The sequence below is a fragment of the Nuphar pumila genome, chromosome 7 (genome assembly GCF_984573655.1).
Source record: "Nuphar pumila chromosome 7, dmNupPumi1.hap1.1, whole genome shotgun sequence".
Classification (NCBI taxonomy): Eukaryota; Viridiplantae; Streptophyta; class Magnoliopsida; order Nymphaeales; family Nymphaeaceae; genus Nuphar; species Nuphar pumila.
Genome location: NC_143255.1, coordinates 122191754 through 122205412, shown reverse-complemented (window position 1 = coordinate 122205412; position 13659 = coordinate 122191754). Strand labels below are relative to the sequence as shown.

The following is a 13659-nucleotide window of genomic DNA, read 5'->3' as shown; positions in this document are numbered from 1 at the left end:
TGGTGGCGGGTCACAAACCCATCTTGTGGGGCAACTTCCAAAGTCCGGAAGTGTTCAAAACTTGGGAAGCCACTCCACTAACCCGATCTGGATCTAGATCTCAAACCAAAACCTGCTTTAATTGGTTAAAAGCTACCACATTATAAGAATGCAAACCGGATCTAGATTCGACCCGTTGACAACCAGAGTCTTCAACCAGACATGGTCGGTCCGATTCCACACGCAGTTGCGTCACCGCCTCCACCAATCGATGCCGTCACTCTGACCCGAACCCAGAATCCCGTTCTATAGTGCGAAGACCGGGGCGCCTCAATCCACGTGTTCTTCGATTGGTAGACTGGGCTCCACAGATACGCAGTTCGTACTCTTTTGACACGTTCGAATAATTTCGAATAAATGATCAGATATTACCAAAATTGACTAACTTTTATATTATTGACTTTGTTAGGTCAAAATTGCCTTCATTAGTAGGACTACAAAATTGGTTGTTTTTTATAAAAAAAAAAAGTCAAGAAATCGTCTCACTTATTGAAAAAAGAAAACGTCACTTTGCACTTCACTAGTATGGGTGGGCATCGGCCCGGCCCAGGCCCAATTAGAGTTCGGCCCATTGGGTTTTAAGAATGGCTCAGCCTAGAGGACCCGGTTCTTAATAAGCTTGGGTTTGAAGATTCGACCATGATTAGGCTCATTGACCCAATAAGCAAATGTTTAGTTAGTGGGTTAGTTTAGTCCGACCCAAACTCATTTGTAGGTTATTTTTAAATGTCAGCAACCTTAATTTTTAAATAGACCAATAATCCTATGCACCCAACCAATTGTTTTTATATTTCTCACAAAATTAATGCAATTAATTAGGTAAATAGTAATAATCAATAACTTCTCATTATCCAACTAATTATGTTTCTAGTTTTCATAAAATTAATGTAACTGATTAGGTAAATAATAATAGTTACCAAGTTACTATGCAACCAATTAATTTTATTATTTTTTATATTATTAAAAACTTAATTAAGTAGCTTAGGCCCATAGGGTCGGTCTGATAGCATAGCCCATGGGCTGACCTAGGCCCGGCCCATGTATATAATGGGCTGGGTTTTGGCCTGATAATTAGTGGGTTAGGGCCTCAAACCGGACCCATGGTGGACTTTATTGTAGATTGGGTTGGGTCAAGTTTGACTTAGACTTGAATCGAGTCGGACCTATAATAATTTGGTAATTACTCAAGTATAAATAGACTTAGCTCCATAAATAGCTTAGGCTTTGGCTTAATTTGAGTCAAACCATTAGGCTGATTAGTTGGGACTGGACAAGGAGGTTACACTTGATATTTTGTCGATAACGGGATTTATGGCATTTACTGTGAGCCCATGACAAATTCGAGACGTTGAATCGTAATAACCGAAAACTTTAGTCGGTTTCTAGTAATTCAAAAGGAAAGAAATTTCCTGGAAATTTCTAATTTCTAGTTTTCACCTGCCGTTACTAAGCATTGACGGAGAGTCAATCGCCGTTATCCGTCAAAGTTTTGAATGTTTGACCACGAGGAGGAGGAGGAGGAGGAGGAGGAGACCGCCGGAAAAAGCAAAGGCTTTTACGTCTCCCCCAGTTCTACATGCCATTTCTATTAGCCCTCATTACTTTTTCTCTATTTCCCATTCTACCCTCAGTCAAACCCTCCCTCCCTCACTCAAGCAACCTTAAAAGCTTCCCCCTCCCCCATGAACCAAAAACCCTCCCTCCCTCTCTTGCTACTGCTAGTCTCTCTCTCTCTGGTTCGAGATCGGACGGTAGTGGCTGGAAACGGATGAGTGCGCCCGGAGAGGGAGGCGCCGCGCAGGCGGTGCGGGCGCTGGGGCGGGGGTTCGACCTGACGAGCGATTTTCGGCTGACGTACTCCAAGGGGACGGCCTCCGGCGACGGGAGGCTCGTTGAGTTGGACGAGAGGAGCGTCCGGGACGTCAAGATCCCCGGCGGGGGCAGCATCCCGGCGGTTCCCAGGGATATCGGTTGCGATAAAGGTGATCGGATCCGGTTCAGGTCCGACGTGCTCGAGTTCAATCAGGTGAGTGCGTCCCTCTTCCTCTCCTTTCTAACTCATGGAATCCGGTGGAAATGAGGTCTAATTCAATAAAAAAAATTCCCTCATTTTCTCCTTTTTTTTTCTGAGGAGGATGTTGATGTATTTGGATTCCGTTTTCTCGATTCCAAACACGTCTTAGGGATTCGCGTTTGTGCGTTATCTTCCTTTCTCGGTAGGAACTCATCCTTCCCCGGCTATTGGGCGAATTCAAAGCATGTGTGGTGCTGTTTTGGGATATTTTCGTCTCTTTCTGAGATCGGACGGTTTGGTCTCCCCCTCCGGCTGCTGGAAATACTCGGCCAAAGAAGAGGAATCCCGGTTGCCGGGAGAACATCGTCGTTTAGGGGTAATTTCGTCATTAAACTTGTCAATTTTGGGCGATTTGACGTATAAACTTCAGCCCTTTTGACAAAATCAATTTGAGGGGCTGACTAGCTAGGATTTGCGATCCTAAATGACTAAAGTACTCCTCTATAATGACCAATTGGTTGACCTTGACCTGAGACAATTTCGTCATTTTCGATCACTTTAATTTGCACAGATCAATTCGGATACGTCACCCGCTGCTCCAATCGCTCCTATTACGAAATTAACCCTGCAATTTTCAATAATGACGGATATATCCCTTCCATACCAGGGCGCGCGTGAACCGAATTTCCCCAAGGCGTCATCCTTCGTTGTTTGGGTTTTCATGGGACGAAACTATTCCGGCATGAATTCGTTATTGACAGGAATATCCTCTTATGACGAAGAAAGCCCTAGCGTTTTTTTCTCTATACGACAAAAAAATGGCCCTTCCTATGCGTCTGGTTGTTCTCCAACACCATCCTTTCTTGGCCTTCAATCCTTCCTTGGCCTTCAATGGGGAGGGCAAGGCCAAAGAAGAAACTGGGTTTTGTTTGTTTTCGGTCACATCTGGTTGGGATTTCCGGGTGGGCTCAGCCAACAAGAATTTGGGTTCAGTGTTTTTGTTTTTTGGTGGAAGTAGTTGTGTACTTTGAGAGCAATTCCTCTTGGTAGGTTGGGGGGTAGTGGCTTCTAGTTGAGTACATCGTTGGCATACCAACCAACTCTATTATGGCACAACAATAATGGCTTATTAATTGTTGCAAACCCATCTGGTCAAGTTTGGTTTCGTGGGTGAAAGTCTCCTTACTCAAACACAGTCTTTTCCAACCAAAACATTGAAAACAGAAGAAACAGATGCAACTGTTAAGTCAGGAAGCTTGTGTTTCGTTGATTATCATCTAGAACATGAAAAATTTATATTTATATAAGCCAGTGGCGGAGCCAGAAGTTTTTAGTTGGGTGCGGGGTCTTGGAGACAATGCTATCGTCTTTAAGGACAATCCATTTATTCGGACCAGTGGCTGAGCCAGAAATTTTTTGCCCACCCATCATCACAAGAAATTTTAGTTGTGCGTGGTAGATTTGACATGTTCTTCTAGAAGCGGCCTCCCTGGCCGGAGAAGGCGATGGCAATCAAATTGATGATACCATCTGGTTTCATCATTCTGAGGGCCTTCATGGCATCGGCCTGCCCATGGTCAGGTTATAGCAACACATATTCAATCCCTCTTTTCCTCCATTTAATGAAGCAAGCATAGTGTTTTGCATGGCACCCCTAACCACATTTAGGTTTCAGTCATCCATATCGCCATTCCTGTCATTAGGACCTCACCGGCGCAAGTTATTTTCATCAAATTGGACCCTATGTATATGATCTACATCATCCATTTAGTGAAGATCAACATTTGAATAGACAGAATCCGACTTATGTGCAGGACTTTTTACTGATTCAAAAATCATTAACCATTAATAAAAAACATGTTTTTTTTGTTAAAGAACATTGTCAAAATAAATTGAAAATCATATTTTTTTTTGTTAAAGAACACTATCAAAAGATTGATTTCTATTAAATCAACCGTGTTGAACCCATCGATAGGGCCAGATTGATCAAAACAACTTAGTACCAATCAGAGCCGGACCTGTAAAGAGGCCAATGAGGCTTGGGCCTCAGGGCCCTTGGACCCAAAAACATTTTAGGGGCCCATTGTTTAGGTAGTTTATATAAACATTTTATACATTTTTATTTAATATAATATAAATATTTGAAATATTATATTTGTTTAATGTGAATGCAAATTTTATTGTTATTTTGATTCTTTAAAAAAAAATCGAAGGCGCTGCCCCGAACTCCTATTATTAATAGGGGGCCCATTTTTTCCCTCCGCCTCAGGCCCCATAAAACACAGGTACGGCTCTGGTACCAATGAGATCCCAGAGGGAGTTATGACCACAGAGGATGATATAGGGATGAGTGGAGCCAGGTTCCTCATAAACTTAGGTTACACGGTTTCACAAAGAACAAATGACAAAAGAAGAAGTTGGGAAAAAACACAGATCTTTGTTGAATATTCACAAGAGAGAACTCCAACTCCCACGAACTAATAACCAGTCTCTTCTAAGGTTTTTACACAATTCAATAGTGAAAAAAATTAAGAGAAAAAATTAGCACTACCATCCTCACAAGAAAATACACATGGACGCATATTCTTTCTTTAACATGTGGAAGACAAAAAAAAATTCCGGTTTCTAATTCTGGGGTCGGCGACCGCCCACCCCTGGCTCCGCCAGTGATATAAGGCTACTTTTCTAATAGGTATCCAAATTTTCTTGAATCTCCGGTTTGAGTTGAATGTTGAGTCCGAACGCGTAGTTACTGTGCCCTTCACTTGGTTTTCTAAGAAAATATTCCCACATTTTACCTCGAAGTAAACCCACGTAATGTCATTTCCTAATCTCTTCTCAGGTTTTATCATGAATTAAACTCACTTATGTAATTTCCTACTCTCTCTCTCTCTCTCTTGTTGGTGTTACAAAGTTTGCACACAAGTTTGTAAAAGGCATATACACCCAAGTAAACTTTTATGTCATTTTCAAAAGTTTCTAAAGAAAAATATTTACGCACACCAATGCTCCTGATCCCTCCTTTATAAGTAGAATAGACATAGACAGGGGTGTCAACGGGTTGGGTTTGGTTCGGACACAGGTGAAACAAGAGCGGTATCAGATTTGTGATGCTGGTACGGGGCTTGGACACGTGTCTAATTGGACCCAACATAAGAGAAACCATAGCCGGATCCTATAAGGATTACATGAACCTGACCCCAACCGTACCCATTAAGATAATATTTTTTCCTTTTTTAATGGAAAAATTGTGGATTTTAGTTGGAACACGGGTTGGCCCTGGGTCTGGTATGAAATTTCACAAACTATACCCAGATCCGTATGTTCAAACCCTTTGGGCCTGACCCGGATTCTAATGGGACCTTATTTATCACCAAACTTTGACCCTATAGGGTTTGGTACAGCTCGGGTCTGAGTCAAACCCGATCCATTGACATCCCTAGATGTAGATATAAATATAGCAGTATAGAAAAGATTTTTTTTTTTCTAATCATGTACACATTTTTTAACGAATTTTTGCCGTTTCACATATTGCTAATATATGATGAAAACGGGTCTGTGGTTCAGACCCGGCTGAGAACTTGGCTTGGCCCTGGTCTATGGAGAAAACGGATACACACATATGGATATGGATCACGGAATGTCCTTGCTATCCATTTTCAGGAGTGTTGAACCCTCACGATAGCTTCCATAGAGAAAACATGTAGGATGTGGATGTGTCATGCAGTACCCAACTAGATATGGATATGGATAATGGAGGTTGCAGTCAAATGAAAACCATGTTCAGATCCAATTTATGGATTATACTTTAAAGAGGCCTTGAAATAGAATCTTAACTTTAAGTAGGTGGGGTATTGATGATCTAGTCGGGTATGGATTCCCATGCAGGTCGGCCCTGATATAGAAGACCCGCAACAGGTTGAATGTGGATTTGGATCATCCCAACCCAACAAATATGTGGCCCTTCTGCCCTTCTATTTTGGCCCCTGGCTTTGATATGATATGGAGAAAAAATATTTTCACTGTAAATACGTGGAATTTTCGCCTCCTTATGTATGGATAAACTGTGCCTGAATGGTAGCCAAAAAACAATCTCTAGAATAAGCAACAAGGTCCTAATGGAAGCAAAAACCAAATGGTGGGGAGCTCATTTTAGCTGTCCTTGTCCTTGACAATACTCTGAAAGCATTTTCTATTAATTAAAAGCAAAATAAGAGAAAAAGGGTACTTGGTGGGTCAGCTCCTAGGCAAATTGTAATTAATTAATTAATTACCGATTTTACTTTTTAAATAATGTGCTTCGTTCCTTTCTTCCTAAGTTGTTTGTTTGCGTACGGGCTTATAATTTGAATAGTTTTTTGCATTATTCATGATAGTAGCCACAATTTGAATAATGTCGTCGGAGTATATGCATGTTTATAACTTTTTTTGTGGGAGATTTATCACTATAACTTTTGCTTGTAAGGAGGAAATTGGTACTTATCATCTTAAAAGCAAGTAATAAAATATTAAATAAATAACTGTTTCTTTTTAAAACTGTTAATTTGTTGGGGATGATTGTAATTTCATCTTAGGGAGTGTTTTGTATGTTTTTTGTGATTAAAACCATATTTTGGTCTTTTTGAGAATTTAACGGAAATGCCCTGAGGAGATTGCTTGGGAAATGGAATGGTATGTCCTGATATGTGTATGTTTCAAAAATGTCCGACAACCTGGAACCGGACATTGCAATTATTGGTATCTGTTCGTCTCTTTTGATTTTTAGAGACCAACAAGAGCAACAATCAATTTGGGTATTGTGAAAAGGCTATGAGAGTACCAAAAAGTTTATGTTCTTTATTGATAGTTTCTTTTTCCCTGCAAAACTTTCTGGCTGTAGAGAGGCCATTGGTTAGATGAGATGGAAGCATATATATATATATATATAGCTAGAATATGTCAACTGGAAATATGTGAACTAGAGTGTGAACTAGGCATTTCGACATTTTTTTTTGCAAATCCAACCATGCAGATGCAATGAGTAGCTTCTAAACTGTCCTAAAAGTTTTGGATGTTTGCTTAATCCAAACTCATAGATGGATTATATATAGCTTACTTAGTAGAAAGCAAGTATTAGATTAGGCATTTTTTCTGTATTTAGATGCATATTTAGAGTGATCGAAAACCGAAGGTTCATATTGCACCAAAGCTTGGTGAAACAAAAATCAAGGTTTATCATTGAATAAATACGATTCAAAATGATGAACACATCCATAGGTTAGGATTAAGCAGAAAATAATAGAACTTTGTTTTTTAGAAGCATTTAGAAGGTTTAGGACAAACTGTTTAGGAGCTACACATTACTCTATATATATGCACGAGTGATTTCTATAAACTTGATGCTTATTCTTACCATTTTCAGCATTTATAAGCTCATTATGTTTTTCACTTGCAGATGTCAGAGTTGCTCAATCAGAAGTCATCCATACAGGGGAAGATCCCTTCTGGATATTTTAATGCAATCTTTGACCTAAGTGGGGCCTGGTTGGATGATGCCACAGAAACTAAATATCTTGCCTTTGATGGTTATTTCATCTCTCTTTACAATCTACACCTAACCGGATCTCCTTTAGTCATTCGAGAAGAGGTCAAAAGGGCTGTTCCATCCACTTGGGACCCTGCTGCTCTTTCAAGGTCCAAGTTCTTCATCTTAATTTTTTGTGTTGAGATACATATATCTAGGGGACTGCAATCAATATGTCATCTTGATCAGTTCTAAAAGAGTGTGCCACACTTTTCTACTTGCATGAAAGTAGTGTAGGATTTCTAGAGTCTGCTTTAAATTTGTTGACTTTCTTAGTATGTTCACAGGTTCATCCAATCATATGGTACACACATAATTGTGGGCTTGTCTGTGGGAGGCCAGGATTTGGTCTGTGTGAGACAGAGTCCTTCCTCACCCATTCCACCTGCTGAACTCAAGAAACATTTTGAAAATCTAGGTGATTTTTACTTTTCAGACGGGAGGAGCCTCTCCCCTCTGCACGACAAAATCAGAGAAAGCACTCACAAAGTACTTCTATGCCCTTGTTTTCTTTGTCCAAAGAACATTTTAATTCTTGGAATAGTTGGGTGACCCATGCTCTGTTTCCAGGTTCCTGAGGTATTTAAAAATATCCTGCACTCGAACAGTATGCAACTGGCCAGCTTTTCAGCAACATCAAACAAGGATGTAAGCTATCATTCGGAATTAGCCAGTTATTCGGAATTAAATGGTGAAATATCTTTTATTCTTAGCAGCTAGTCGATGTCCATTTGTTCTTGAACAGGGTGTTACTATTATTTGCTCGAAGAGAGGAGGAAACATATCAAATAGTCATTCTACATGGCTACACTCAGTATCAAGCGACCCTGATGCCATTCTCTTTAAGTTTGTCCCAATTACATCTCTTCTAAGTGGAATACCAGGCAGCGGATATCTAAGCCACGCAATTAACCTATATCTTCGTTGTAAGTCTTAACCTTGCAAAAGTTCAAGATATATAACTCACTGTAAAGTTTTTGAAATGTCTTTGTTCAATGTTATTTTCTCCTTTTTTCCTTTCTGGTTTTATTGTTTTCTTTTCATTGCCTTCAATCCAATCCTGATTGGTTTCTTTCTGTGAAAATCTTTCCACCACCATAAGTCATTCTCTTCTGCAGTTCGTAGTTTCCTAGTACATACAAACAAGAATCTGAACTAGCTTGCAGCACTATTTGTTGTGACTGTTTTATTTCAATTTCAGCATTCCTGTTTACCGTCTTGCTGTAGTAAACCAATATTTTCTGCTTCATTTATGTAAACATTCTGCCAAAATTAGAAATCAATGCCAGGTAGCTGTGTATCTAAAGGTTTAACCATCCACTGAAATCCCACTACCAACAGGCAAAGACATGGCAGAATTGTAGAAAAACGAAACTCTGTTTCAAATGACACCATGTTATTCCTATCCTTTTTGTTGAATTTGGATTGCATACTTCATGTATTTCACAAGCTACATTTCTCCCTTCCATGGAATAGACTTTTAATTCCATGAGAAAACATGCTATTAGTGTTGCTTGTTAGTGACCTTGATTTTTGGATAAACAGACAAACCTGCTCCAGAGGACCTTCGGTATTTCTTGGAGTTCCAGGTTCCCCTGCAATGGGTTCCTGCATACAACGAGCTACCTCTGGGTCTCACACCTCAAATCAGGAAGGCTTCTAGTCCATCCCTACGGTTCAGCTTCATGGGACCAAAGCTTCATGTTAACACTGTTGAGGTACATTTTTTTTTCTTCAATTTTCTTTGGTCCTCTGTTTCACTACTATTAATCCTTGACAATTGAGATCTTCCATGATTCCCATTAACCGCATGCAATATAATTAGTCTCACACTCATGCTCTGTATACAAAGGTCACTAGCGGCGGAAAGCCCGTGGTCGGCCTCCGTCTATATCTCGAAGGCAAGAAGTGCAACAGGCTAGCAGTCCACATGCAGCACCTCTCCAGCCTCCCTAGCATTCTCAGCTCCACCACATCCGAACTGCCTCGATGGCGAGGCTTGGAAGACACAGATATTGAATACTTCGAGCCAGTTAAGTGGAAGCATTACTCCCATGTTTGCACTGCACCAATCAAGCATGACCCTCAGTGGCTTCTTGGCCCCTCGGGAAGCAGAGAAGGGGTGTTCATTGTAACAGGCGCCCAGCTCCAAGCGCAAAGCAAGCGGTCGAAGAAGGCTCTTCATCTAAGGCTTCTCTTCACATGGCTGCCCAACTGCACCATCCATAAGACAATTTGGTGCCAGGCGCCTGCAACACTGCGCAAGTCGAGCTTCCTGTCAACACTGAGCACAACCTTCACTTCCACAGTAACAAAAGACCAACCAACTAAACCAGTGCTGAACTCTGGAGTCTACCCAGATGGGCCACCAGTGCCAGTTCAGTCCAGGAAGTTGCTGAAGTTTGTGGACACAGCAGAGGTGTTGAGGGGACCTCATGATCCACCTGGACATTGGCTTGTTGTTGGTGCCAAGCTTGTTTTGAACGATCTCGGCAAGATCTCTTTGCATGTAAAGTTTGCTTTGCTTAATTATGCATGTTGAGATTTGGTGTCTATTGGTTTGCTTTAGAGTGTAGGGTACGTTTGTGTATCACGTAAACCCCTTGTAACAAGATCATGGATTGCAATTTTCTTGGAGTTCATGAACTTTATCACCATTCACGTGATACCCAAAACGTACGCTTGATTAGTATTCATAAATTTATGTCAATATTGTCCATTAATTTTTGTATATTATTTCATTTCTAATTTTTCTGATCAATAACAAAGGACCAAGTTGGATCGCTCCTGGTTGGGTTTAAATTCTTGTAGCGGTTGAGAGCGTGAAGCTCGCAAGTTTGTTATAAGGATAGGAAACATTCGTGTTCTTTTACTATGATGATGCTAGTGATGAAGTCTCTCTCTCTCTCTCTCTCTCTCTCTCTCTCTCTCTCTCTCTCTCTCTCTCTCTCATTAAAAATGAGTGGGCCCATGCCTATGTAAGACCGAAGTAGGCTCGGCCAGCCTAGTGCCTGCTTGCTCGAGCTTACATCAAGATCATGTCGTCAAGTTTAGGCCTACTATTTTGCCTTCGAAAAAAATAAACCTTAGGCTTAGTTTCTGCCTGCCCTCAAAGTGTTTATATAGAAAAATAAGAAAGAAAAATGGATAAGTGAAATTGTGGGGTTTTTTCTCCTAATGTTGGAGTTAAACCATCGATTTTTTTATCACCAAGAGTAGCAATATTGACCATGCCCTTTTCCGGCCCCTTGGTGTAAAACTCCATCGCTACTGCAATGTAATTGCACACTTTTAATGTGCCGCTACACCTGATTACCCAAATAAAAATTGCATCGGATCTACTCTCAATAGAAAAGCTTTCATTTATGTTTCAGCTCGTGGACAGGACGCATCTCTCGGGTTTCGAACTCGAGATGTCTCAAGACAAATCTATCTTGTCCCCTAGCCAGGTGTGCAGGGAAGCAGATCAGGTCATGCTGAAAATGAGCGTTTTTGCTCATGCGGACATCGTGGCCGTCTGTTTGCACTTTGGATGAATGCCACGTGGTTTTGTTGACTTTTGAGCTTTTTAAAATGCAAATCGCCTTAAAACGCATTCTTACCATGGCCAAGGAAAATGATGGGGTTCATTTTTAAAATGATGCGTTAACTGCCTTAAAGAGGTTTGGCCCAGTGGGATGGGAGCTAGGCATCTAGGCAGGCGGTCTAGGTTCGAATCTCATGGGTGTCACCCCTTGCGCAAGCACAAGTGGGTCAACTCCCTGAGGGAAAAAGGTAAGCTCATGGAGTTTTACGCGGCCAGGAGACCACAATGATCATATGTATGGTAGGCAGAGCCAGTGTGGCTAGGTCTCCAATCCTGGGTGTGGTTTCTCCATGTGTATATATATATATATATGTGATGCTTTAACTTTAAGTTAAATCTAAGTTCCAAATGGCCAATTTGATTGCCACAAAATCGTAGACTTGAGCGTAAACCATGTAATCCAACTTAACAGGTCTGCCACATATGGTACCCAATAGAACTCGCAACTAAGCCAGGAAACAAGATGAGTTGCTTGTTGTTTGGCTTGTTGGAAGCCCGTTTCCTTGAGCCGATCTATGAGCCACTAGCGAAGTTTACCAAGCTGAGCACAACGGGGCTCGCCTTATTTGGCAGGAGCTTTTAGTACACGTCTCACTGTGTTGGGATATTGCAAATTTGCAAGTTCAAAATCCAATGCTACGTTGTGTAACCTCAGCTTTTTTTTTTTTTTATAACCCAAAGAAACTGCACCCGACACAAAGACCTGGTTGTGCTGGGTCAGCCTGCCATACCTACGGTCATCGTACCGGCAGCGTAAACATTTGAGGCTAGGACCCCTACCCCTGGGGCCTATATTTGCTACGCGTTGGCTTGCGAAGAAGGGTGACACCCATGAGAATCGAACCTTGACTGCCAGTCTAGCAGTCAAGGCACCACCCCACTACACCAAACCCCCTTGGGGAGCCTAACCCCAGCTTACCTATCAAAAAAAAAAATTGACTCCTCATTAATGTTCCTAGAACATTAGAATTATAAGGTATCACAGGTCTTTCAATTTCTAAGGTGAGACATGAACCTGGCCACCTTGTCCCAAGCCTGACTTGAAATGGGCAGATATTTAGTTTAGGTGAAATCTAGGGGTGCAAGTGGGTCGGATCATTATCTGATTCTAACCTGATCAAAGGTATTTGGACAAGGCCCATAAAAACGTCTGTTTTATAAAGAGGGTCTGAGTCAGAACAAATAATGTTGGATTTAGACAGGTCCAGGTCAGAATCGGATAAATAAAATGGTTTGGAACTGGTTCTGACCCGACCAATATATCTAACTGTTTCACATGGAAAAATATAAATATCCATTCTCCCTGTATCCAGTAACAGAGGAGGTCCGATCATATCTGGTCCAGAATTCTACATGTATTTTAGTCAGATCTGGATCCTCCATTGAATAGCCATGCTATTTGTGAATGTGGACGCTGCAGTCCGCACTGACCATTAGAAAAAAGAAACGCTATATAGAAAAGGTAGGGTGGAACAATAAGATTATTTAGAGAAAAAAACGCCCACCGTGGGATTCGAACCCACGACCACAAGGTTAAGAGCCTTGCGCTCTACCAACTGAGCTAGACGGGCTTACTATACTTTGTCCTATAAACAATTTATTTGTGTAAATAGTATCCAAAAATCAAACCACTCCTCGCAAAAGTTTATCCATCCCAATCCTTATTCATGAAATCATTCATAAAAAGGTAGCTTATGCAATGATGTGGCATTCTTACCCTTCAAGGGATACATGAAGTCTTTTCCTTGCACACTTGAATCTGAATCCAATGTAGGGATGTCAGTGGATCAGATATTATCTGCCATTCTAACCGAATCCCAATCCGATCAGTCAGATCCAGTAGCCAAAGTAAGGATCCTATAGCTAGTCAGATCCGGACTTCGTATTGGATTTTACATTTGAATTGGAGTCCATGTCCGACTAAAATCCGAATGTCAAACTTTAGGTCATTTGGAACCGTTTTAGCTGATCCCATCCAATTAGGTCGGACTCGTTATTGCCTAGATCCAACCTGTTTACATCCTTAATCCAATAGCAATCTTGCCCCATAATACACAGAAATCTAAAATACCGCGAATTTTATAAGTTTGATCTTTTCGCATCCATAAGACAAAGTTTGATGCATAGAAAGGTATTTAAAAGTAGGTCAACTAATCTTTCTTAGTTCATTCTTATTGGTTAGGCCCTATGTCACATAGGTGCGGGTGCGACGATACGACACTTTAAAAAAAAACTTGGGTGAAGGGTGCGGGAGGGTATATATATATATATTAACATAACACTAATAAAATAAAAAGCTGACCCTAGGTGTGGCACTTTCATATTTTTTTTTTATTTTCTGTTCAAAATGAACAGTTATGACCCTGGTGCATTGACCACACCCAAGGTTAGCTTGACCGCACCGGGTGCTGCACCCGCACCCAAGTCTAAAGTCTAGTTGCATCGATGCGGATGCAT

At 41.0% G+C, this 13659-nt stretch overlaps 1 protein-coding gene and 1 non-coding gene across 2 annotated transcripts; one reads left to right on the top strand and one right to left on the bottom strand.

The window, feature by feature from the left end:
• The first annotated feature begins 1735 nt into the window (after nucleotides 1–1735).
• On the top strand, nucleotides 1736–10418 carry LOC149833255 (MACPF domain-containing protein At1g14780-like). The gene is made up of 7 exons (XM_090012769.1): nucleotides 1736–2065; nucleotides 7488–7726; nucleotides 7904–8105; nucleotides 8187–8264; nucleotides 8362–8542; nucleotides 9162–9334; nucleotides 9469–10418. Exons 1-7 carry the CDS (start codon nucleotides 1808–1810, stop codon nucleotides 10156–10158), a joined length of 1821 nt encoding a protein of 606 aa, XP_089868895.1. The 5' UTR covers nucleotides 1736–1807; the 3' UTR covers nucleotides 10159–10418.
• Nucleotides 10419–12700: 2282 nt separating this feature from the next.
• Nucleotides 12701–12773, bottom strand: TRNAK-CUU (transfer RNA lysine (anticodon CUU)). Its single transcript has one exon. It is a non-coding gene; the product is annotated as a tRNA-Lys (tRNA).
• Nucleotides 12774–13659: the final 886 nt, after the last annotated feature.